The 26,802-nt window shown below is 39.3% G+C and overlaps 2 protein-coding genes across 6 annotated transcripts in view; both read left to right on the top strand.

Moving 5' to 3' along the window:
• Positions 1-518: 518 nt before the first annotated feature.
• On the top strand, positions 519-10,786 carry CCNB1 (cyclin B1). 2 transcript variants are annotated; one of them, XM_004374525.3, is made up of 9 exons: positions 519-795; positions 1,413-1,583; positions 1,674-1,820; positions 4,327-4,509; positions 8,398-8,556; positions 8,914-9,150; positions 9,521-9,661; positions 10,319-10,429; positions 10,615-10,786. In XM_004374525.3, exons 1-9 carry the CDS (start codon positions 775-777, stop codon positions 10,720-10,722), a joined length of 1,278 nt encoding a protein of 425 aa, XP_004374582.1. In that variant the 5' UTR covers positions 519-774; the 3' UTR covers positions 10,723-10,786. The 2 variants fall into 2 exon arrangements, with proteins under 2 accessions (XP_004374582.1, XP_023585226.1); XM_023729458.1 differs by lacking the exon at positions 8,398-8,556.
• Positions 10,787-14,987: 4,201 nt separating this feature from the next.
• CENPH (centromere protein H) overlaps positions 14,988-26,802 on the top strand; it is a 25,513-nt gene continuing 13,698 nt past the window's right edge. For 2 of the 4 annotated variants that reach the window (XM_023729570.1, XM_023729571.1), the window contains exons 1-5: positions 14,988-15,185; positions 17,807-17,862; positions 21,415-21,463; positions 21,837-21,911; positions 23,743-23,799. In XM_023729570.1, coding sequence (XP_023585338.1) covers positions 15,091-15,185; positions 17,807-17,862; positions 21,415-21,463; positions 21,837-21,911; positions 23,743-23,799 — 332 coding nt within the window. In that variant the 5' untranslated portion in view covers positions 14,988-15,090. Of the gene's footprint in view, positions 15,186-17,806; positions 17,863-20,349; positions 20,918-21,414; positions 21,464-21,836; positions 21,912-23,742; positions 23,800-26,802 lie in introns of those variants that run through there. The other 2 variants (XM_023729573.1, XM_023729572.1) reach the window with 2 other exon arrangements.

The following is a 26,802-nucleotide window of genomic DNA, read 5'->3' as shown; positions in this document are numbered from 1 at the left end:
ATTGGCTTTGGAAAACAATTTGGCTTGTTGGCAGGTTAAGAAACTGGCATTATTCTTCAGAATGTTGTGGAAAAATCACGAATCCAAAAAACCTGAGTTCAGTCCCCGCATTGCTGATTTGTGATCCTCGGAAAGTCACCTAAGCCTCTCAGAGCTTCAGTTCCTCCACCCTGGAGGGCTACTGGAATGATCAAATGAAAGAACGTACACTAAATATCAAAGCCCTTCATGAACTGTAAGATATTGCTGCTACATGCCAATGTAGAAGAGGGAAGTGTGTAACAATAAGTAGGAACACAGCCACAGCTGCCTTTCACGCTTCTAAAACACGGCCCACTCCACCGTCACTTTTCAAGGACCACCAAGCCGTCTCCTTGCTAAGCTCGGTGACGCACACACGCTTGCCCTTCCGGATGGCAGATGCAGCTGCGCACAGAGCGCAGCAGCCGAGCTATGCCACGTGAGACCTTGGCCCCGCGCCCTTGGGCAGCAGCCTCGCTCTGGCCCCGCCTCCTTATCGAACGTCGTCGCGGTATCGCCCTGGAAACGCATTCTCGGAGGAAACGGCAGCCGCCAATGAAAAGGGAGTGAGGGCCACGAACAAGCCAATAAGGAGGGAGTGGTGCGGGGTTTAAACCCAAAGCGGGGCTGGCTCCTCCCGACTCACTGTGGCGGAACGGCTGTTGCTCAGTGGTAGCGTTTGGTCCCCGGCTTGTCTGAGGCTCCCGAGTTCTGCTTCTTCCCTCTGAATTGCTGCCTGGTGAAGAGGAAGCCATGGCACTTCGAGTCACCAGGGTGAGTTGCTGCGAACGGGGAACAAACGCGACCTTCCTCGCCGCATGCCCTGTCGCCCTTTTTCGCCTGCGGGACCCCCCGGCCGGAGATGACCCGGGCGGCGATTTGGGGAAGAGGATGGGGGGTCGCCGAGTGAGTGCCGAGGTGAACTCCTTGCATAGTGAGGGGGCTTGGAGGAAGGAAAGGCAGACGGAGAGGAAGGTGACAAAAAGAACTGAAAGGGCCTTGGATAAGTGTTTAGGGAGAGGGGGAGGGTCGATAGGAAACCTTTTTTAAAAGGCAAGGTAGACCCCTAGGGTGAGCCCCCACCAACCGTGTAACCTCCATCCTAGAAAGAAGGTACCTGCAATTGTAGGTTTTCATTTCTTTCAAATGTAAATTCACCGTATTTTAGAGCTGGCTGGGCCTTCACCGAAAACCCTCAATTCAAGTGAGTGAAGAGATTCAGGAAGAGAAGTGACTTGCCACAGACGTCGAGTAGACCCTGGTGCCCAGGTTTCCCCCCGAGCCCATTTCCAGCCAGCTTTCCTCCGGAGAGCCTCTCTTGTGCCCCACCTTAATTAACCATTGACTTACTCCAGCCTGGCTAAACTCTAAAATGGTCTTGCTTCTTGTAGAACACGAAAATTAATGCTGAAAATAAGGCGAAGACCAGTATGGCAGGCGCCAAGCGAGTGCCTGTGGCCACTGCTGCAGTGTCCAAGCCCGGGCTGAGGCCAAGAATAGCTCTTGGAGACATTGGTAACAAAGTCAGTGAACAGCCACAGGCCAAAATGCCTCTGAAAAAGGTAACTATCTTCCTGACCCAACTTCTCTTTTAAGAGTCCACCTGTGACTCTTAGTGGAGAAACATTCCGTTGTCTCCGTTCCATCTACAGGAAACAAAAATTTCAGCTGCTGGAAAAGTTATTGCCAAAAAACTGCCAAAACCTCTGGAAAAGGCACCTTTGCATGAGCCTGAGCCTGATCCAGAGCTAGAACCTGAGCCTGTTAAAGAAGAAAAGCTTTCGCCTGAGCCTATTTTGGTAAACTTCTTATCCTGTTTTAGAGTCTGTTTGTTGATTGTTTCTTTCCCCTCATTTCACTAATGCATGGAGTAGCATTTGAATAAATAGTAGTAATAGTAACATTTATTTAGTGCTTAGCATGAGGTAGGTTTACATGCATTAATTCACATGATATTCACATATACTCTGAAGTTACTATTCCGTCTACTTTTTTACATAGTGGCTTAGAGAGGTTATAAGTATATTTTCCAGAATCATACAGCTTATAAGTGGCACAGATGGGATTCAAACCCAGGCTGTGTAGCTTTAGAGACCTATACTTTTGTGTGTGTGTGTATAGTAAAAATATATATAATAAAATCTTTGCCATTTCAACATATTTTGCATGTTCAATTTAATGACGTTAATTACTTTCATCATGTTGTGCAACTATCACCACTATCCGTATCCAAATTTTTCCATCACTCTGGACAGAAACTTAGTTCTCCCTGACTCCCCTTCCCTCTCCCTCCTACCCCTAGTAGCCACTAATAAACTTTGGTCTCTATACCTTTGCCTAGTCTAGATATTTCTTAAACACCTATGTTTTTAATTGCTCTCTTATACTGTCCCCCTTTGTTAATGGTATTAAATAGTAGCTGCTTGGGCCAAAGATTTTGCTTAGGAGTTCAAAACTTCTCTGTCTAGAATTTATTGACTGAAACAGAATGTTCTCTTGAATCTTTTTTTTTGGTCACCTAGTTTCTGTAGGTATACCGCATTAGTGTGGCATTAATTAGATCACTGCATTACTAGTACCAGAGTTAAATAGGATTGTAACTTCTGGTATGTCTCTGGAAAGTTCTTTAGGAAAATTTTTAGGCTTTGACTTTTTTTCAGCAACTCTATGTCCTGAAATTCAAGATGTTATTAGGAGAGAAATGATATCTTGGATGAATGATAATCATTTTGCCAAAGAAAATGACAGGCTTGGTGACGTACTTGAGGAGGTGTGTTCCCTGCTCCAATTTTAGGTGTGTCTCTAATGTGGCCACTAAATAAGCCTATAACATTAGAATATATACAGGTGTGAAGCAGAAAGAAAATCTAGCATTCTAGAGAGAGTGGCTAAGAAGATAACACTTAGCCTCAAAAACCAAGAAGTTTTTATCAGACACATAAATGTATCTATCCCTGTGAAGGAAGGAAGGCTATCTAAAGAAGCTGCTTTGCTGCAAGTGCAATAAACTGCATTCTGAGGCTCTACTTTTTAAATTTAGTTAGAGCTGCTTAGGAAATTGATCTATAAAAGTCTTTCCCCAATAGCTTCTTATGTCTAAGGGTAAGAGATTTGAGGCTACTGCTTTAATATTGACCTTCTGGACATAACATGAAACGTGTAGCATGCGTAGTCTTTTTAGCATGCCAGAGTACTTGAGGTTTCCTTGAAAGTCCCATACTGATTCTTGCCTTTGCCTTCCCACTTATTAACAATGTCTTCCCCACCCTCTCTTTCATCTAGCTAGTAACCTTTCATCCTTCAAAACAGATCAAGCAGCATCAACTCCTAAAGCTTTCCTAAACTTCCACCACCCTACCCTTGTTCCTATAATCTCATTATCTTCTCTAAATTTTAAACTCCTTGAGGACTCTGTAAATCTGGTGCCTAGCACAGAGCTTAACTTGAAGAAAGTTCTCAATAAATGTTTGAACACTGGGGGAAAGGGAATTTGAAGGAAATGCCTAGTTAAAGGTCAGTTAATCTTTAGTAGCTAAGACAGAACTTGTGTTCTGAGTAGTGAGAAGCAGACCATGTTTTGAAAGAAAGGTGTGTACATTCTGAAGACTGACTTGTCATTCATGTGGATTAACTTTACATGATGGTGCTGATAAATAGATTCATTACTTAACAGTTTCCTTTGTAGGGAAGTCTAGAATATGAATCTATTTTTGCTCCTGTTATGTTTTACTATTGACACTTAAGTTCTGCCAATTCCAAACTGGCTCAGTCTGAGTTGCCATTTTACTTCTGATGTATTAACCACACCTTAAAGAGAAATTGAATAAATCTGAAAAGAAGATAGTTTTCCTTTAAGGAAAGGAATTATACCCTCTCCTCACCTATCAATATGGTTAGGTTCCAAAGACCAGGTTATGCAAAACTGGTGTTATGCGAAAATGGAGGATGACTACATCATTACATAACTACTGAGTGACATCATTACATAACTGCCAAACCACTGAGAATCATGGTCCAGCCAAGTTGACACATAGCCTTAACCATCAAAGCCAGTGTGACTCTCGCCTTGCACTTTGGTGTTCATTACTGCCAGGCATACTTTGTTAATGCGCAATATACTCAGGTAATAGATTTTTTTACTATTGTTGTAAATGCAGAATGTTGGACAAGATAGTAAATGAGGAGAAGATGAGTATGTCTATTCAGTGGATGGTTTCTTGAGTCAACACCTGTCTGACCTTCATTCCTTAACTAAAGTGTGTGTTCCTTTTTTGCTGTTATTTCAAGAGGTCTCTCTGTTTTAAGGTGGATAATCCCTCTCCAAGTCCAATGGAAACATCTGGATGTGCCCCTGCAGAAGAATATCTGTGTCAGGCTTTCTCTGATGTAATTTTTGCAGTGAGTGATGTGGATGCAGAAGATGGAGCTGATCCAAACCTTTGTAGTGAATATGTGAAAGATATCTATGCTTATCTGAGAAAACTTGAGGTCAGTACTATCATTAGAGTCTTAGTTTTTTTAAACTGCATCTAACTTTATTAAAGGTATTTTCCATTAACGGTTTATAGTAATTCAAGCAGGGCATGGTCAGCATTTCTAAACGATAGATTACAACTTTCAAATTCTACTCAAATTCCATGGAATACCAAAGATAAAAACTCACTAGTCAAACCAATAAAATCTTTATTTGCTCCTTTGAACAGGGAAAGTTTAAAGTAACAGTGGACACTACCATGGCTCTTTCTAAAAATACCATGTCACTGGAAACTGCAGATTGAATGACATATCTATATCCATCACAGTTAGGAGAAGACAGGTCCCAGATTCTCTGGGTCTAAGGAGGATAACAGCAGCCGGAAGCGGACAGGGATGAGAAGGTGGTAAAAAACTATAGCCACCCCCAACACAAGCATTGTGTGCCATTTTTGCTGATATGTGTGTGATTGTCAGGGAATTGTTCTTTATGTCCAAGAGGAGTACATTCAAAAACGCAGGAGTAAAATTTTTTATTTTCTTCCATTTCTTCCCACTTTTGAAACTTTTTACCCTTTCCCAAAAATAAACAAGGAAACATTCTGTATGCTAACAACATAAATTATACAGTTACCAGATTTATTCAATTGGTTTTTGTTTTTTAAATAGTATTTTGTTATAATATTTTATTGTGTTTTTGGTGAAAGTATACACAGCTAATTAGGCTCCCATTCAATAATTTTTACAAAAATTGTTCAGTGAGGCCTGAAAGAGACTGGAGAAACCCCGAGAGTATGACCCCAGGCACCCTTTTAGCTCAGTGGTGAAGTCACTTCGGAGGTTCACCGTTCATCCGGGGATTGGACAGCCCCATAAAACAAAATGGGACTAATGAGGCACAGCAATCCAGGGACAGGGACTAGAAGGCAGAAGAGGAGGGAAGGTGGTGATAGGGAACCCAAGGTTGAGTAAGGACAGTGTTGACATGTAGTGGGGTTATTAACCATTGTCATAGGGCAACATGTGTACTACCTGTTTAATGAGAAACTATTTTGTTCTGCAAACCTTCATCTAAAGTGAGAATAGCAGCACAACTGGAAGAACATAATTGATGTCACTGCATTGTGCATGTAGAAATTTTTGAAATGGTGTATCTTTGACTATGTATATTTTCACCAAAAAAAAAAAGGTCAAGAAGGGAGAGGGTTGACATATCGTCGTGGGGTTGTTAACCAATGTCATAAAACAATATGTGTACTGACTGTTTAATGAGAAACGATTTGTTCTGTAAACCTTCACCTAAATTACAATCAAAAAAAGGAAAAAAAATTGTTCAGTGACATTGATTACATTCTTAACAATGCATGAACATTCTTATTGTTTCCATTCTGGTTGTTCCATTTCCAGTAAGCTGTTTCCCTGCCCCCTTACCTTCTCATCTTTAAAGTAATTGTTGAGTGTTTGGTCTTGTATAGATGATTTTTTAAAGGGAGTGTAGTACTTATGGGTGATTTTCTTTTATTTTGTGAGCCAGTCTGTTATTAAGCTAAAAGGTGACCTTGGAATAGTTTCAGTTCAAGGTTTAAAGAATATCTCAGGGCAGTAGTCTCGGGGAGTCCTCTGGTCTCCACCAGTCCAGTAATTCTGGATTTTTAAAAGAATTTGAGGCTCTGTTCCACATTTTTCTCCTATCAGGATCCATCTATTGTGGCCCTGATCAGAACGCTCAGTGGTGGTAGCCGGGCACCATCTAGTTCTTTTGGTCTCAGGGTAGATGAGGCCATGGTTCATGTAGATAGTCCTGTAGGCTAGTTTCTTCTCTACTTTTTTTTTTTTAACGCACTGTCTTTGTTTTTTTTTTTAATTGTGCTTTAGATAAAAGTTTACAGAACAAGTTAGTTTCCCATTCAATAGTTTTTCATAAAGTGTTCCATAACATTGGTTGCATTCCCCTCAATGCATCAGCACTCTCCCCATTTGTGCCTGGGGTTCCCTGTTTCTCCTTTCATCCAGATTTTCTAGCCCTTCCTACATTCTCATCTTTGCTTTTGGGCAGATGTTCTTTTGTTCTCATATAATTGATTTTTCTAAGGAACACCTTCCTCTGAGGTGTTATTGTTTATTTTATGGGCCTGTCAATTGTTGGGCTGAAAGGTGATCTCCAGGAATGGCTTCAGTTCCAGGTCAGAAGGGTGTCTTAGGGCCATAGTCTCGGGGGTGCCTCCAGTCTCTGTCAGTCCAGTAAGTCTGCTCTTTTTTGTGAATTTGAGTTTTGTTCTACATTTTTCCTCTGCTCTGTCCAGGACCCTCTGTTGCGATCCCAGTCAGAGCAGTCAGTAATGGTAGCCAGGCACCATCTAATTCTTCTGGTCTTGGGGTCATGTAGGCTATGGTTCATGTGGTCTGTTAGTTCTTTGGACTAACTGCTCCCTTAAGTCTTTGGTTTTCTTCACTCTCCTTTGCTCTGGATGGGAAGAGACCAATAGCTGTATTTTAGATGGCTGCTCACAAGCTTTTAAGACCCCAGATACTACTTACAAAAGTAGGATGTAGAACATTGTTTTTATGAACTGTGTTGTGCCAATTGATGTAGATGTCCCCCGAGTCTATGGTCCTTCACCTTTGAGCCTAGGAACTTTGTACTGCGAGGTGTTTCGTTATGTCTAAGAAATTTCAATGACTGTGCACCTTGTGTGCTCTTTTGTCTATATTAATATACATGCAGCATCTACAATTATGTATGTAGAAATGTCCATGACCAAACCTCTATCTGCAGATGGGTGTGTTCCCTTACACTCTCCCACACCTCTTTAGCATACCTATCTACCTATGTATCCATTCGTAGATTATTGTTGTTTAATACTATTGTTGCAAGATTGTCTATGTTTTAGTAATTACCATAGTTGCCCTTTATTCTTGCGTTCCTCTCAGTGTCTTCCTTTGCCTTGGTCATGTTGTGCTAACTTCCCCCATATTATGTATTGCCTCTCCCTTCACCAGTATTAACACGTGTCTTCTGTCTAGCTAGTAATTTTCCCTCCGTTACCCTCCTGTCCTGGTAACCATCAAAGAATGTTTTTGTGTTTGTTTTCTGGGTGTACACCTTTTCTTGTTTTTCTATTATAGTGCACTGTCTTATCTTGACATCACTGCCTGGTCCCTTTGAGCATCTCTGTTTTCTAACGATTATTCTGCAAGAAGACTTACTTGCCTGGACCACAGTCTTCCTGCTTTGGGTTTCTTTTCTTCCTTCTTTTTAGTGCTTTTTAAAGTTTGTGTTCTAACTTTGGAGGAGGAGGTTTGATATAAGTTTGGAGTCCTGGCGGTGAAGTAGTTAATAGCTCAGGCTGCTAACCAAAAGGTCGGCAGTTCCAATCTACCAGCCGCTCCTTGGAAGCCCTATGGGGCAGTTCTACTATGTCCTATAGAGTTGCTATGAGTCGGAATCGACTCGACGGCACACAAAAACAACGTATATATATACACTGATCCTTCATGGTTCATTCTTCTCCTTAGCCATAGTGGTGCTGGGGTTTATACCCTGGAGCTGGAGTGTGGTAGCACATAGATTCCAGCTGTTCTTTTGCTGGAATTTCCTCTACTTCATAAAGCTCAGGTTCTGGGTTTAGAGTCTTTAGTGAAAAGATCTGAGATGATTTGGGAGGAAGCAGGAACCAGGTGTGGGGAGATCTGGCTATATGAAAAACTTCCCACGCTGTCCTGTCTAGCATTTGCATCCTTCCACAGTGATGAAGTTGTTTCTAGTGACTATATGAATAATTGACTTAAAAACTGTCTTATATATTCTAAATGCCCTGGAGCTCTTCTTTGGTAACTGATATTTCTGGACAGCCATTTCCCATGGAGTCTGGCTTCTAAGGATAACCAGCATTTCTTTTGTAGGAAGAGCAAGCAGTCAGACCAAAATACCTAGTGGGTCGGGAAGTCACTGGAAACATGAGAGCCATCCTAATTGACTGGCTAGTGCAGGTTCAAATGAAATTCAGGTTGCTGCAGGAAACCATGTACATGACTGTTTCCATCATTGATCGGTTCATGCAGGTAAGCATAATTCAGTGATTCAGCTAGATCCTAGCTTAGTCATAAGAAACTGACTTTTTCAGCTACTAGAACTAACTAGAATGTTATTTCTATAAGTTTCAAATCTGAATGCTGTGGATGAAAGCAATTTAAACACCTTTGCTTTGTCTTGACTTGATAAAAAATTTGTTTTTCTGCCCTATTCATATTCTTTGATATCATAGCAAATCTTTTATGGCTGGTTGTTTGCAGGAAAAGAGTAGAATATGTCTTGGGGGATAAGGTGTCATTAACTGAGATTTTGCTAAGAGAATATTTCTCTGTCTGCTTTTTGAAATACATCTTATTTATTCATCCGGTTGAAATTTTCTGTTGCAGAATAATTGCGTTCCCAAGAAGATGTTGCAGCTGGTTGGCGTCACTGCCATGTTTATTGCAAGCAAATATGAAGAAATGTATCCTCCAGAAATTGGTGACTTTGCCTTTGTGACTGACCACACTTACACTAAGCACCAGATCAGACAGATGGAAATGAAGATTCTAAAAGCTTTAAACTTTGGTCTGGGTCGCCCTCTGCCCCTGCACTTCCTTCGGAGAGCATCCAAGATTGGAGAGGTAAACAGATCTCTTGAGAAACCTTTGGTATGGACATTAGGGAGTTCTGCCGCTGACCTGGTCTAGTTTTACTGACCCGTATTATATACCCGACTACGTTCTGCACACATGGGGTCACCACAAGTCGGAATCAACTTGACGGCAACTGACAACAACAACAGTGTGAGGAAGGGATAAAGATGTTCTTTATTTCCAGTCAGGCTGCATGTTAATGATATTATTAAGGCCTTCCCTGGGCAATGCATTTGAGAGTTTATAGACAAAAATATCTTTCGTACTTAAAAATGTGGACATACAGATGTAGTTACAAATCAATGACACTGAGACAAAACTCTGAAAGCAGCACAGTGACCTGTGGATTTTGTTACAGGTTGATGTTGAGCAACATACTTTGGCCAAATACTTGATGGAACTAACTATGTTGGACTACGATATGGTACACTTTCCTCCTTCTCAGATTGCAGCAGGAGCTTTTTGCTTGGCACTGAAAATTCTCGATAATGGTGAATGGGTAAGCTCTAATCCCACAGGTGTGAAGCCTAGATTACCCCAAACTTTTAAATTATAAATAGTAGTATTTGCTTGAATGTAGAACTTTTGTCATTAAAGGGCAATTCAAATGGTTCCTAAACATGGAATGTACTGACGAAATGATTTAAAATAACTTGTTTGGAAAGTCTTCTATATAGAATGCTTCTATTTCATTATCTAATTTCATCTTTCTGTACCCCTTTGAGAAAGACAGAGTAGCTGTTACTCCATCTTACAGATGGAGAAACTCAAACAGATCAAAGGACTTATTGAAAGTTTATTATCTTCCTGATTAATTTAATGAATATTTCTCATCTGTGATAGGCACTATCTTAGGCCCTAGGAATAGAACTATATACATGAGGAAGTATGCCTTAAGGAACTTGAGCTTTGGGGTAGACAAATCAGCAATTACTATAGTGTAACTAGGTTTGAGAACATTAGTATATAATAGTTTTAAGCACAGGTTCCTACAGAAGCATGAGAGAAGGATACTTAGGAAAGGAGGGGCCTTAAATTTTAATTGTAATCAGTCTAGAATATCCATCCCCCTCCTCACTCTTGATTAATAGTTAGAAAATATTTTATGAAAACCATTGTTGATGAACAGTTTTAACACTAACATTTCTTGTCTTAGACACCAACTCTGCAGCATTACCTGTCATACACTGAAGAATCTCTTTTTCCTGTTATGCAGCACCTGGCTAAGAATATAGTCATGGTGAATCAAGGGCTTACAAAGCACATGGTATGTCATTCAGTGGTACTGCAAGATGTAGTAGGGGGATAAAAGAGAAAATAATGAATACTTTATGCCTGAAAGTGCATAGCTTATTTTTAAGGAGCCAGTGTTTTAAATGAATATCTGTAACTTTAGATCTTGGGATGTTTGTATGTTATTCTTCATTAATTACCATTGCTTTTCTCTTCCAGACTATCAAGAACAAGTATGCCACATCTAAACATGCTAAGATCAGCACTCTAGCACAGCTGAATTCTGCACTAGTTCAAGATCTAGCCAAGGCTGTGGCAAAGGTGTAACTTGTGAACTTGAGTTGGAATACTATATATCTGCAAATAAAATTGGCACTATGTGCTGTCTGTACATATTATATGTTACATTTACTTACTTTTAATAAAGTTTATGGCCGTTTTTACTTTTTATATCTTAACTCATTTGGATGTGATAGTCTCCTACTAGTTGCTTCCTAAAAGTTGTTTTAAAGGTATGGTGGGGAATATGAAAAAAACATAAGCTGCTTTCAGTTTACCTAGGAACCCAACTAATGTATATAATTATTGCCTGTGTGTTTTATATACTTGGTGGTTCTTGTTTTATGTACCTGGCTTTTACTTTATAAATGTGAATTCCTGAGGTGATGAAGGCACTTCCATAGGGCAAACTGCATGTAAGCCAACTCACCACGGACAATCTGCTGCCTACTTCCAAGTGAAAGTCTACCACCTCACCCCTAGTTCCCTTGTTTTCTGTTTCTTCTGGGGTTGTTTCCATAATTCTAAATAATCTACTTTTACCGGTATCTCTTGAATTACTTTAGCTAGTATCAACTCTTGCATATTGGAAAAATAAGAATTTTAATTTATGTTCTAAACCCAATTCTCATTTTTTCGTCTTGTTTATTGGTTAAGAAAACAAAACATGCTCAAAACAAATACGAAGGTATCTAAAGAAAAAGTTAATTTATGCATCCACCTGAAGGATGTCAACAGTTCGGGATATTCTTCCATGACATATAAATATAGGCATGCATATAAATTGTTTTGTGTACTTAAAAAATGGGTTGGTTCGGGGGGACCTCACACCATCAAGAAAGCAGTGCCGGGAGCACAGCGCGTCCTTTGGACCTGGGTCCCTGCACCGAGAAGCTCCTAGTCCAGGGGAACACTGATGAGAAGGCTGACAGAGAGAAAGCCTTCCCCTGGATCTGATGCCCTGAATTTGGACTTTTAGCCTACTTTGACTGTGAGGAAATAAACTTCTTTTCATTAAAACCATCCACTTGTGGCATTTCTGTTATGGTGGCACTAGATGACTAAGACAGAATTTGGTACTGAGAGAGTGGGGTGCTGCTCTAACAGATACCTAAAATGTGTAAGCGTTTTTAAAACTGAATGGATAGACGTGCGGCAGTGACAGAGGACCAGCAGCAGCAGAGAACCAACAGCAGCAGAACCAAGAGACCAGTGAAAGACAGCCCTGGAGCCGACACACAGAGCGAGAGAGCTGAATGCCTGTGAGCAGGAGGCTTCCTGGAGGAGTGGGATGCCTCTGGGCACTTATCGGTGAAGCTAGGCTTGCCGACCCACGGAGCGAGGGAGCTAAGTGCCTGTGCTCAGGCTTCCTGGCGGAGTGGGGTGCCTCCGGGCACTTACTGGTGGAGCTACTGAGCTTTGGAACACTTTGCCCCAGCAGGGCAGATGTGGGCGTGAGGCCCGAGGGCCGAGAGGCCATAGGAAGCAGAAGCTGAAGAGACAAGGGACACAAGAAGCCAAGCTGCTTCAGCCTCAAAAGGTATGGCCAGTTGTCACTCTGATGGACTAGGAGAATGGTGCACCTAAAGCCAAGGGAGCAGAGTTGCTGTCCCAGTGGGCCTGGAAGGCGGAGCTGAAGCCCAGGGCCCAGGGCCGAGGGACCTCCACTCAAAATCCAGAGACTGTGGCCAATACCTAGAGTCTGGAGGGCAGGGCTATTGTGTAAATTGTCTCAGAGAACAGAAGATTATTTTCAAAGCCTTGAGAGCTAATGTAATGTGTTCTGTTGACTTGCTTGGTGTCTGTTAGCACTTCTTTTCCTCTAGTTTCTCCCATTTGTAATGGAAATGTCTAGCTTTGTGCCTGTTCTGCCATTGTACCTTTGGAAGCAGATAACTTGTATTCTAGATTTCACAGATGAGGAATTTTTGGATTTTGGACTTGGAGTTAAGACTTTTGCTATGATGTGATGGGGTGAATGTGTTTTCCATGTTGCAAGCATGTGATTTTTTGGGGGCCAAAGGGTGGAATGTCATGGTTTGAATTATGTCCCCCAAAAAATGTGTGAATCAATTTGGCTAGGCCATGATTCCTGGTACTGTGTGATTTTCCTGTATGTTGTAAAGCTGCCTCTATGATGTTAATGAGGGAGGATGGGTGGCAGTTGTGTTAGTAAGGCAGGACCTGATCTACAAGACTGGATTGTGTCCTGAGGCAATCTCTTGAGATATAAAAGACAGAAGTGAGCAGTGAGATGGAGGGGGGGGACCTCACACCATCAAGAAAGCAGTGCCGGGAGCAAAGCATGTTCTTTGGACCGGGGTCCCTGCGCTGAGAAGCTCCTAGTCCAGGGGAACGATGATGAGAAGGCCGACAGAGAAATACTTCCCCTGGAGCTGATGCCCTGAATTTGGACTTTCAGCCTACTTTGACTGTGAGGAAATAAACTTCTCTTCATTAAAAAAAATGGGTTGGTTCTAGTACGTAGTAGTTCCTTTCATTGTATTATATAGTTTTACCTATATTGAGGCATTATATTCCACAGTATAGGTAATGTATTCAACCATTCCCCTGCTGGACAGGCATTCAGATTGCTTTTATTTTTTGTCCCTATAGACAAGTCTGTTTAAATATTATTATGTACTGTACTTTTTTTTTTTAATGCACACTGGGTTCCTCAAAGAGTATGTGCATTTGAAGTTTTGACAGGTATTGCCAGATGATTTTCTCAACATAATTAGCAATGTACGTTGTTATTAGGCACTGTCAAGTAGGTTCCAACTCATAGCAACCCTATGTACAACAAAACAAAACACTGCCTGGTCCTGCACCATCCTCACAATCTTTGCTATGCTTAAGCCCCTTGTTGCAAGCACTGTGTCAATCCATCTTGTTGAGGGTCTTCCTCTTTTTTACTGACCCTGTACATTACCAAGCATAATAGCCTTCTTCAGGGATAGCAATGTATAATAGCGCTATTTTTCTTGTATTCTTGCCAGTACTGGAGGTAATCTCTTCAATTTCTGTGAATCTGACTGGCAAAAAATACCCTATCTCATTGCTTGCTGTTTCAGTTCATACTTCTGATGTCTAAATCATAACTGTTGCCACTGAGTCAATCACAACTCAGTGACCCTATGGGACTGGGTGAAACTGCCTCTATAGGGTTTCCAAGGAGCAGCTGGTAGATTCGAACTGCCAACCTCTTGGTTAGCCGCCAAGCTCTTAACCACTGCACACCACCAGGGCTCTGATGTCTAGGTTAATAAGTTTTGGGTTTTGTCTATTCGTGTTTCTATTTCAGTGAATTTTCTTTTCAAGCTGCTCTTTGCCAATTTTTTTCCTATTCGGTTATTAATCTTACCAATATGTAAGGCTTTCCAAGTTTGTCATTTACCTTTTGACTGTTGATGCTGCTTTCCATACATGAACATACTGTTCATGCCCCATTTGTATGGACAGGAAGAAAACAGCATCATGTGATCAGTGTAACTCTGAGGAAACTGTAACTATAAAATGGAATGTTCAGCTCTCTTGCTGAAAAGGTCCAAAGTACTGTCTGTGCCGCAAAAGTCAGTGGTCCTCACGAGGGACCTAATGAAAAATTACAAATCTGGCCTCTGCATGTTCTGTATTTTCTCCATTCTCCCCTCATTTTCAGCGGAGAAAGGTCACCTATAACCTGGTAAATCAACAGACACTGGGGGGGCACCCAACTCCATCCAACGGTTACCAGTGGTGAGAATCTAAGTTCCGAGTGACGTATCAATGCAGGGAATTCAAAATGCATGGATGTGACCAGTTGGAAGATTGGGGTTCAGGTGTCCGTATTGCCTCGTACTCAGGGGTCGTGGGTAGCTCTGAACTTGGGCCACTCATTTCTCCGCTCAACTAGGGGCCTGGACCTCATGGGCTCATCAAAAGTCTTATAAACAACCCAGCTAGCGCGCACACCCACTTTCCGAGGCCGCGGACGACAAGGGCGTGCTCAGGTGGATAAACAAAAGGTTGTCCCCGACCTCGCCTGTCTCAAGCGCAAAGGCTGAATGACCGTTTAGGTTGGGGTTTTCCCCCTCCCGGCTGTCGTTCCGGGAGCCGGGAGTGATTGAAACGGCTGTAGCACTCAATATGGCTGACGCTTAAAGTTCGAACATTTACCGAGCGGGCCAATAATGATTTCGACAAGTCAGAGCCACGACTGAAAAACGGGAAAGCTTTAGTAACCATGGTAACCGGACGGAGGGGCGGTGTTGAGGAGGAAGGGAAGGGGCGGGACCGAGGCGCGTTTGCTGTACGGCCTTTTGCGTCGATTTTGTGGCGGGAAGAGCGACTCGTTTTGAGGCACCGTCCGCAAAACGGTTCTGTCTCGCTGCCCCGGTGCCTGTCCTGCGTGGCAGCGGTTCGTGCCAGCCAGCAATGGAGAAGCAGCCCACGGACTCCGAAGGAGAAGGCGAGGAAGGCGGGCAGCCGCAGGAGGCGAACAAAGAGGACCACATGACCCTGCTGCTCAGGTTTTTCCCTCTGGCCGCTGGGCCGGAGCCCAGTGGGCTTCGTGGCCAAGAGCTCTGCTCTCTTGTCAGCATGTCCAGGGTTCAAATTCAGACTCCTTAAGCCCCTTCATCTGCTAAAATGAGAGAAAAAAAATGATACCTTCTTTGGAAGAGTTGCTTTGGGGGTTAAATGAGAGACTTTGAGGAAAGCTTTTAGCATATTCCTTGGGGCCTTTGGGAAGACCTCCAGAGCCTTAACCTCTTTCCCCCTCACACCCTGGGGCCTCTATTTTCAGGCCGGATGTTTTGCTGGGCACCCTAGCCCTGAGCAACTGGTGGGAGGATGCCCCACCCCTTTCTCTTATAACTGATTCTTTTTGAGCAAGAAGCTTGCTTATATTTTCTTTTTTTAAACAGTATTTTATTGTGTTTTCGGTGAAAGTTTATACAGCTAATTAGGTTCCCATTCAACGATTTTTACACAAATTATTCAGTGATACTGGTTACATTCTTCACAGTGTGTCAGCATTCTCATTATTTCCCTTCTGGTTGTTCTGTTTCCAGTAATCTAGTTTCCCTGTCCCCTTACAGTGTCATCTTTGCTTTAAAGTAATTTTCACCATTTGGTCTCATATAGATAGTTTTTTAAAGGAGCACAGTTCTCACGGGTGATATTCTTTATTTTGTGAGCTAATCTGTTATTTAGCTATAAGGTGACCTCGGGATAGTTTTGGTTCAAGGTTTGAAGACTATCTCAGGGCAGTAGACACGGGGAGCCCCCTAGTCCTAGTCTCAACTCTGGTCTAGTAAGTCTGGACTTCTTAAGAATTTTAGTTGGTTCCATTTTTTTTTCCCATTTTATCAGGATCCATCTATTGTGGCCCTGATCAAAACGCTCAATAGCGGTAACAGGGCACCATCTAATTCTTCTGGTCTTAGAGTAGATGAGGAGGGTTCTGTAGATCTTGCTTATATTTTCTACTAAGAGGACTATATTTATGCTTTTCCACTAAGCAGTTGGTAGCAGAGATTTGGTGAGAAGGAACATCAGTCTTGTAAATCAGGAATGGGCAAACTATCACCCTGGACCAAATCCTCCCTACAGCCCATTTTTGTATGGCCACTTCAGCTAAAAATGGTTTTTGTGTGTTTAAATGATTGGGGGGAAACAAGAAAAATATTTCATAACACATGAAAATTATATGAAATTCACATTTCAGCTACCATAAAGTTTAATTGGTACATAACTTTCATGTTATAATGGCAGAGTTGAGCAGTTGCAAAAGAAACCATATGTCTCAAAATGCCTAAAATATTTATCAAACCCTTTACAGAAAAAAATTAGCCAACCTCTGTTCTAAATCATTACAAGGTTTTTTTTTTTGTAAGCATTGTGACTGTATTTTAGCTTTGCCACTGATTTGAAAGGCCTTGACTATAAATCTCTTACAGCCTTACTTTGAAAATGCTCTCCTACCTACAATATAAAATACTAAAAATATAAGATTCTTTCCATCCCAGCTAAACAGGGAACTATTCTTTCAGTGTGTATTGTAGAATGCTATCCTGCTTAACCTCTAAGAAATTGCTGTTTTCATTTGGAATTTTGAAACAATAAGAAACCTGCATTAGAACTTGAGAAATTTATCTAATGTTTCTTAGCTACTTAAATAAGTCCTAATGTCTCAAGGAAAATAATTTCAGAATTATGAAACTACTATGCAAATGTGAAACATTTTGTAAATAAAACTTAATAACTAATTACTATTTTACTCATAGCTTTTCTACTTATTTTATGTATGATTTTGAATTAAGTAGACCCATAGGACAACTAAGACACTATATGAATTACTTATCTATCCAAGGATTAGCATCTTCATTATTTTTCTGTATCTCCAGGGTAGGTTACAACCTGTGTTTGTCGCTCCTTACAGTGTGCTGTTTTACCATTTTGACCTTTCTTTTTTGTCAGCAGTTCTCATTAAGCCCATTTCAGTCTGGCCTTGTTAGTTGCTGTTGAGTCGTTCTGACTCAAAGCGACCCTATGTACAACAGAACAAAACACTGCCATCCTCACAATCTTTGCTATGTTTGAGCCCATTGTTGCAGCCACTGTGTCAATCCATCTCATTCAATCTGGCCTATGGCCTACTAAGGATAAACTTAAAGACCAGATTTTTTACTTTTCTCACAGATGCTGTTTTCCCACTGTATTCGATGTTTTGTCTTCCTCTGAGACCTTAAATTTCTTTATGCCCATTTTAGATAAAATGAGAACAAACTGGGAGCATATACTGAGACTTGAATGCTGGCTCATTTTGTTGCATCAGCTTCTGAAAAAGATGAGTTGGTCTATCACGTAGTACCAGTATCATTTGCTGTTGAGTCAATTCTGTTTCATAGCAATGCCATGTGTGTCAATAGAGCTGTGCTCTGAAGGGTTTTCAGTGGCTGATTTTTCAGAAGTAGCTCTCCAAGTCTTTCTTCTGAGGTGCCTCTGGGTGGACTCGAACGTCCAACTTTTCGGTTACCATTCGATTGCTTAACAGTTTTCACCATCCAGGGACTCTAGTTTAACGGTAATGAGTAGCATCTCAGTCAGTAAGTATGACTGACTGTTCTGTTTTTTTTTTTCCTTTCAGGCTGAGAGCACAGACAAAACAACAACTCTTGGAATATAAATCAATGGTTGATGCAAGTAAATATTTTCATTTTCAAATAAGGTTTTGTGAGTTTAATGATGAATAGTACTCTAATGAAAAGAAAATCATTTTTACAGAAAATTGTTTATTTGGGGAATGTGAGGGGTACAGCATAATACAGTACTATGCCTTGTAAGGAGGCAAAAAGCAATGTAAGACTTGCCCTGGCCCTTAGGAACTACTAAAGAGTATATATATTGTTGTTGTTAGGTGCTTTCAAATTGGTTCCAACTCATAGCAACCCTGTGTACAACAGAATGAAACACTGCCTGGTCCTGTGCCATTCTCACAATTGTTGCTATGTTTGAGCCCATTTTTGCAGCCACTGTGTCAGTCAATCTTGTTGAGGGTCTTTCTCTTTTTCGCTGACCCTTTACCAAGCTTGATGTCCTTCTCCAGGGACTGGTCACTCCCAATAACATGCCCAAGGTATGTGTGACAAAGTCACACCATCCTACCATCTAAGGAGCATTCTATCTGTACTTCTTCCAAGATGGATTTGTTCATTCTTCTGGCAGCCCGTGGAATGTTCGAAATTCTTTGCCAACATCACAATTCAAAGGCATCAATTCTTCTTCCGTCTTCCCTATTCATTGTCCAGCTTTTGCATGCATATGAGGCCATTGAAAGTACCATGACTTGGGTCAGGCGCACCTTAGTCTCAAAGTGACATCTTTGCTTTTCAACACTTTAAAGAGATCTTTTGCAGCAGATTTCCCAATGCCATACGTGCTTTGATTTCTTGACTGTTGCTTCCATGGGTGTTGATTGTGGATCCAGGTAAAATTAAATCCTTGACAACTTCAGTCTTTTCTCCATTTATCATGATGTTGCTTATTGGCCCAGTTGTGAGGATTTTTTTTCTTTATGTTGAGATGTAATCCATACTGAAGACTGTAGACTTTGATCTTCTCAGTAAGTGCTTCAAGTCCTCTTTGCTTTCAGCAAGCAAAGTTGTGTCATCTGCCTATCACAAGTGGTTAATGAGTCTTCCTCCAATCTTGATGCCGTGGTGTTCTTCAGTGTGGGGGTGTGGGTGTGTGTGTGGGTGTGTGTATGTGTGTATCAATTAACACTTCGAGTCTTGCCTATTTTTTGATTGGGTTATTTTGTCTTTTTGTTGTTGCACATGTGGCTTTTTAAAGTTAAATTAATTAAAATTAAATAAAATTAAAAATTTAGTTCTTCATTTGCACTAGCCACATATCAAATGCTCAATAGCCACATGTGACTAGTGGCTACCATTTGGGACAGCACAGATATGAAACGTTTTCATCATTCTAGGAAGTTCTATGGGACAGCACTGTTCTAAAATTTAGAGCCCTGTGGTGTGGTGGTTAAGCGTTTAGATGCTAACCAAAAGGTCGGCAGTTTGAATCCACCAGCCACTCCTTGGAAACTCTATGGGGCAGTTCTACTCTCTCCTGTAGGATCAATATGTGTCAGAATCGACTCAACAGCAACGGGTTTAGTTCTAAAATTTAATATAAATGGAATTACATGGTATATACTTTTTTTGTATCTGAGTACTTTCTTTTAACATATAATTCACATAAAACTCACTATTTTAAAGTATACAATTACGACTGTACCACAGTTTATTTATTCACCTGTTGCTGGACATTTGAGTTGTTTCCTGGTTTTTGTTCATTATGAATAAGGCTGCTATGGACATTTGTACATAAGTCTTTCTGCGGATATATGTTTTCATTTCTATTGTATAAATGTCTAAAAGTAGGATTGTGGGGTTGTGTGGCAAGTTTGTGCTTAACTTTTTAAGAAATTACTAAACAGCTTAAAGGACAGTACTATTATGTACATCCCTCCTAGCAGTATATAAGATTTCCAGTTACTCAACATTCTCATCAACACTTGGTATTGTGATTTTTTTAAATTTTAGCCATTGTGATGCATATTTGGTAGTATCTCATGTGGTTTTAATTTATATCTCTTCATAACTAATGATGTTGAGCATATTGTCATGTGCTTATTGGTCATATGTATGTCTTCATTTATGAAATGCATATTCAAATTGTTACCCATCTTTTAATGGGATTGTTGGTCTTACTGTGTTTGAGTTCTTTTTTTCATTAATGAATGCAAATCCTTTTTTAGATAGATATAAAATATTTTTTCCTAGTTTGTTGCTTGCCTTTTTATTTTTTTAATAGTGTCTTTTCTGAAGCAGAAGGTTTTAATTTTGATGAAATGCAATTTGTCAATTTTTTAAATCTTTTATGGTTAGTGATTTTTGAGTCCTATTTAAGAAACCTGCAACTTCCCCAAGATCACAAAGATTTTCTCCTATGTTTTTTTCTAGTTTTCTAGTTTTAGGTTTAATATGTAGGTCTGGAACCCTGGTGGCACAGTGGTTAAGTGCTTGGTTGCTAACCGAAAGATTGGTGGTTCGAATCCACCAGCCGCTCTATGCGAGAAAGATGTGGCAGTCGGCTTCCGTAAAGATTTACAGCCTTGGAAACTCTGTGTGGCAGTTCTACTCTGTCCTATAGGGTCACTATGAGTCAGAATTGATTCGATGGCAATAGGTTTGGTTTTTTGGTTTTAATACTTTTTGAGTGAATTTTGTGTATGGCATTAGGGTCAAGGTTCATTTTTTTCCATATGGAAATCTAGTAGTTAAGCACCATTTGTTGAAAAGACTATCCTTTTCCGTTGAATTACCTTGGCATTTTTGTTGAAAAGCAAGTGAACATATGTGTGGGTCTATTTCTGGGCTCTCTACGGTGTTCCATTGAGGTATTTTTCTATCTTACGCCAGTACCACGCTGTCTTGATGACTGTAGCTTTAGAGTAAGTCTTAACATTAGCTACTGTAAGTCCTCCAGCTTTGCTCTCCTTTGTCCAGATTGTCTGGCTATTCTAAGTCCTTTCCATTTCTATATGAATTTTAAAATCAGCTTATCAATCTCTACAGAAAAAAAGCCTGATGGATTTTTTATTGGGACCTAAAGATCAATATGGGAAAATTGTTACATTAACAACACGGAGCCTTCCATTCCATGTACATGGTATATCTTTCCATTTACTTAGGTTTGTAATTTCTCTCAGCAATATTTGGTAGTGTTCAGTGCAGAGGTCATAAACATATCTTGTTTTTGGATGCCATTATATTCAGGTTTTTTTTTTAAACTTTAATTTCCAGTTGTTTGTTGCTAACAGACATATTGATTTTTTATTCACTATCATTCGAAAATCATTCTATCTAATACAGTAGCCACTAGCTATTGAACACTTGAAATGTGGTTAGTCCTAATTCAGATGTGCTGTGAGTGTAAAGTATGCACAGAAGAAAAGAATATGAAATATTTCATTAATAATTTTTATATTGCTTACATGTTAGAACAATAATATTTTGGATATATTGGGTTAAATAAAATATATTAGAATTAATTTCACTTGTTTCTTTTATAATGTGGAAACTAGACATTTTAAATTACATGTAGGGTTTGCATTTTTTACTTGTATTCTATTTCTTTTGGACAGTGCTGTTCTAAAATTTTACTAACTTCAAAAAACTATACTTGTAGATGAAGAAAAAACTCCAGAACAAATCATGCAAGAAGAGCAAATCAAAGCGTATGTCATATTTTTCAGTTTTCTTATTAAGATTTAATCATGCTGTACATCTTAGAACATTGTCTTTCTTTTTCCTTTCCTTTATTTTTACAAATAGTTTGTCGCACATGCATTGGGAGGTTATTTGGGATAGAGATTTAAATGCACATGAATGATTACATTAGCACTTTTTGGGAACCTCTTACAGGATACTTAGCAAAGTATCTCAGGGCCCATCAGTATACTAAATCTGTAAATGGACATCAGTACGGTGAGACTGTAAAATATTTTTATTTAGATAGAGGCATTTTACTGTTTTCAAAGGTGTACTTTTAAAGTTTTGATGACTTTTTCTAATATCGTTGAAATTTTTTTGTTCTTGCTTCTTTATTAGTAAAATTGAAGGCCTGGAAAATGAAGTTGAAGAGGCGAAAACTGCTTTTGAAATGAAAAATCTTGCATTAGACAGGTAATTATTACTTTAAAAAAAAAAAAAAAAAAAAACCATTGCCATTGAGTTGATTCCAACTCATAGTAACCCTGCAGGACAGAGTAGAACTGCCCACAGGGTTTCCAAGGAGTGGCTGGTGGATTTGAACTACCGGCTTTTTGGTTGGCAGCTGAACTCTTAACCACTACACCACCAGGGCTCCTATTACATGTTAAGTATACTCTTATGGTTCAATTACTTTATAATCAGTAATTGCTAAGGACTAAGGCAATCCAAAAATATTTATTCTTTGATTGAAAAGATAAATTAGTGAATGAAAGAAAAAGATTGGTTAGTAGAGGAACACCTGTTGAAAAACCCGTTGCAGTCGAGTCTATTCTGACACACAGTGACCCTATAGGACAGAGTAGAACAGCCCCATAGGGTTTCCAAGGAGTGGCTGGTGGATCTGAACTGCCGACCTTTTGGTTAGCAGCTGAGCTCTTAACCACTGTGTCGCCAGGGCTCCATGTTAAGTATAAGCATTGTGAAAACTAAAAAAAAAAACAAATTGCTGTTGAGTCAATTTTGACTCATGGTGACCCTGTATGTTTCATATTAAAACTGCACCCATAGCATTTTACAGTGGCTGTGATGTTTCAGAAGTAAATTGCCAGGCCTTTCTTCTGGGGCACCTCTGGGTGGACTCTTAACTGCCAGCCTTTTCGTTGTTACTGGTAACTTAACCAGCTTCATGCTTAACTGTTGTGAACTGAATTCAAAATGTGTCTGGGAGCAAAATGATGATTAGATAATGGTCACAGAAATGCTGACCCCGAGGGAAAAGCTATATCATTTATCAATGTCTTTATTTGAAGAAGTTGCATAAGATTAATAAGGAAATTTAAAAAAGATGAAGTGCGATGTAATTTCCCATTTGGTGTTTCAAAGAATTACACGGATTCATTTATTCTAGTAACTTAATCTAGTAAGAGAACTATCAGCAAAAACTCATAGGTTTTTATTGGAGGTTTTTTATCTGTATTTTAAAATTCATTCAACAAATACTTGGGTTCCTACTTAAGTTTCTACATTGCCCTAAGCTTTGAGCTAGGTGCTGGCAAACGTAGTCTTTTATAAACTTGTGATTTGAATTAATGATATAAATTAAATTAACTCTGGCTTTCCTAGGTGAATTTCTTCATATATCTAATTGAAAAGTAGTTAAAGCAATTTTAAGTGTGTCTAGCTATGAACTTTTTCCCCTCATCTCATATTACTGGCTCACCAAATTGATCATATTTTTACATTAAAGTAACTCCACAGCTATTAAAATACCTCCTTTTAATGAACGGAAACTGTGTGTGGCAGAAAAGGAGAAATTACTCTTGCTGAGTTGATTACCGTTTTATTATTACTTATTCATTAGCTATTTGAATTTAAAAGTAATGTATGGAGCTTGTTTGTATGGATGGATGTTTTAAAGTTTATAGACAAGTATTGCTTTATATTCCCTAACTCTTTGCAGTTTCAGGCTGGTGCTAATCTCTATAGTGCCTAATGCTTCCTCCCAGCCCTGCGCCAAGGCAGATGACTTGGAGAGCAAAGCCCAGCTGGGTTTCAGGCTCTACTCAGCCCGTCAGCCTGGCAGTGTGCAATGTCCATCCATTTCAGTGTTATTTCTTATTTCTAAGATTTTGATAATGATACAGATTTAACAAAGTATTTCCTATGCAGTACTGTTTAGAAACCTTATATTTTATGTTATATTTAAAGGGAAATGAATCTTTTATGTGTTGTATTTTAAAATTTTTTAACGTACTATAAATGTTATCAATGTTGTATAATGCAAGTTTTTTTCTGCTCATAGGATGCAGCTTTCAGCTGCACTTAAAAATAACCTGGAGAAAATTGACACCAAGACTAGGTAAGTGTTTTATATTTTTTTTTTTTTTTCTGGATTTAGTAAGGATGGCAGTAAGAATGGAGATCTGCATAATGCCTTTAGTTTCATGAATTATTTTTAATTAACCATCACTTCCAGCCACGTTTATCTGAAGAATGAGAAAAGTGAGGGAACTTTTACGAAAACTGTCCCCATCATTACAACAACTTTTCTGTGTGGATTACAACCCTAAGAAACAATGGAGGTTTTATCCAGGTGATTTAAAATTTTTGAAGGAAATTTTTAGAAGTTAACTTTTATTCAGTATTTATTATAAACCAGGAAAAATGTCATCTCATTTAACCCAACAACTACCCAGTTAAGTAAGAGGTATACTCCTCATTTTTCATTGACAGCAATGAGTTTGCCCAGATAGACAGAAATTCAGGGAATTTTTAACGATCAGACCAGCCCTGTAAGTCGGAATTGGCTTGACAGCACCAAGTTTTTTTTTTTTTTAGACCAACCCTGCAAGAAATATTAAAGGGAGTCCTTAGGATAGAAAACCAATGACATTAGACAGCAAGCTGACATAAAGACACATGACAGCATCGCCAAGATACCAAGCCAGGTAAAGAATTCACAAAAGCAAAATAAAGCTACAGGGAATCAGAGATATTAAGTTGTAAATGACAACAACTTCAAAACAAAAGGGAGAATGAATGGTGTAGTTATAGAACTTCCCATATGGAGACAAAGTCAAGGTGATTTCAAGATATAACAGACTATTTTAAATATAGGATGATAAATAAGATAAATATAGGATGATAAGTGTAATCTTTGGGCTAACCACAAAGAAAAGCAATAAATTTATTCACCAAAATGAAGAAGAAAATAAAAGAAGGCTCAGTAAACACAAAAACAAGAATAACAAATGGAAGGAAAAGAAAATCCATATACAAAAAGAACTCAGCACAGAAAGTAAAGGAAGAACAAAGAAGCCATTAACAGCGTAAAAAAAAGTATAACAAAATGGCAGCAGTGACTTCTTACCTATCAGTAATCACACTGAATGTAAATGGATTAAATTCACCAGTCAAGAGGCAGAGAGTGGCAGAATGGATAAAAAAAACATGACCCATCAATGCGTTGTCTACAAGAGACGCACCTTAGACACAAAGACAAAAACAGGTTAAAAATCAAAGGATGGAATAACATATATGCCAAGCAAACAGTAACAAAGAGAGCAGGAGTGGCAATATTAATATCTGACAAAATAAACTTTAAGTCAAAATCCATTGTAAGAGATAAAGGAGGACATTATAATGATTAAAGGATCAGTTTACCAAGAAGACATGACAGTTATGAATATTTGTGCACCGAGTATCAGAGCTCCAAAATTTATAAGACAGACTCTGACAGAGTTGAAGAGAGAAATAGATCTACAATAATAGTAGGAGATTTTAACACACCACTTTCTACAGTGGACAGACAAGTAGAAAGAAAATCAAGATACAGAAGATCTAAACAACACTATTAACCATCTGGACCTTACAGACATACATACAGTATACCACCCAATAACAGCACAATACACATTCTTCTCCAATGCACATGGAACATTCTCCATAATAGACCATAATTTATGCCACAAAGCAAGCATCAGTTTAAAAAGATGGAAATACAAAGCATCTTCTCTGACCATAATGGTATGAAACAAGAAATCAATAACAGGAAGAAAAGCAAAATAAGTACATGGAAACTAAATAACACATTACTGCCTGAAAAATGAACAAGTCTGTCTTGGAAGAAATAACAGCCAGAATGTTCCTTAGAAGCGAGGATGGAGAGACTCATCTCACGTACTTTGGACATGTTATCAGGAGGGACTAGTCCCTGGAGAAGAACATTGTGCTTGGTAAGGTAGAAGGTCAGCAAAAAAGAGGAAGAACCTTGATAAGATGGATTGACACAGTGGCTGCAACAATGGGCTCAAACATAGCGAAAATTGTGAGGATGCCGCAGGACTGCACAGTGTTTCATTCTGTTGTGCATAGGATCGCTGTGAGTCAGAACTGACTCGACAGCACCTAACAACAACAACAAAAACTATTGGATCATAGAAGAAATTAAAAAATACTTAGAATCAAATGAGAATGAAAACACAACATACCAAAACCTTTGGGATGCAGCAAAAGTAGTGCTCAGAAAAAAATTTGTAGCAACAAATGCATACATTAAAAAAGGAAGGTCCAAAATCAGTAACTTAACCTGACAACTTGTACAACTAGAAAAGGCAGAGTAAAACAAGACCAAACCTACCAGCAAAAAGGAAATAATAAACATCAGAGCAGCAATAAATGAAATAGAAAACAAAAAGAAAAACAGAGTCAACAAGACTAGAAATTGGTTTTTTGCTAGAATCAATAAAATTGACAAACCACTGGCCAAATTGACAAAGGAAAAAAATGAGAAGATGCAAATAACCAAAAAAAGAAATGAAATTGGAGACATGACAACAGATCCAATCGAGATAAAAAGGATCATAATAGAATACCATGAAAGATTGTACTTCAACAAATTTGAGACCTTGAAGAAATGGATGAATTTGTAGAAACACACTACCTACTTTAACACAAATAGAGGTAGAAAATCTAAACAGACCCATAACAACAGAAAAGATTAAAGATGTCATCAAAAAACTCCCAAGGAGAAAAAAAATAATTCGGCCCAGATAGATTTGCAGGGGAATTTTACCAAACATTCAGAGAATAGTTGACACCAATTCTACTCAAACTCTTCTGAAACAGTAAAGGAAAGAATACTCCTTAACTCATTCTTTGACACCAACATCACTCTGATACCAAAGCCAGGTAAAGACATCACAGAAAAGGAAAATTACAGACCAATATCCCTTATAACGAGTATAAATACTTTTTTTTTTTTTAATTGTACTTCGGGTGAAGGCTTACAGAACAAATAGTTTCTCATGAAACAGTAGTACACATATTGTTTTATAACATTGGTTAACAACCCCACAACATG

The sequence above is a fragment of the Trichechus manatus genome, unplaced genomic scaffold (assembly GCF_000243295.1).
Source record: "Trichechus manatus latirostris isolate Lorelei unplaced genomic scaffold, TriManLat1.0 scaffold00029, whole genome shotgun sequence".
NCBI classification, from domain to species: domain Eukaryota; kingdom Metazoa; phylum Chordata; class Mammalia; order Sirenia; family Trichechidae; genus Trichechus; species Trichechus manatus.
Note: the sequence above shows the minus strand (reverse complement) of the source record. Positions and strands in the feature narration are given on the sequence as shown.

Bases quoted from the DNA above. Each gene is read 5' to 3' on its own strand.
- CCNB1 (XM_004374525.3), top strand. From the start codon at position 775: ATGGCACTTCGAGTCACCAGG. The intron at 796-1,412 runs GTGAGTTGCTGC...TGCTTCTTGTAG, and splicing joins TGGCACTTCGAGTCACCAGG to AACACGAAAATTAATGCTGA. The intron at 1,821-4,326 runs GTAAACTTCTTA...CTCTGTTTTAAG, and splicing joins TTTCGCCTGAGCCTATTTTG to GTGGATAATCCCTCTCCAAG.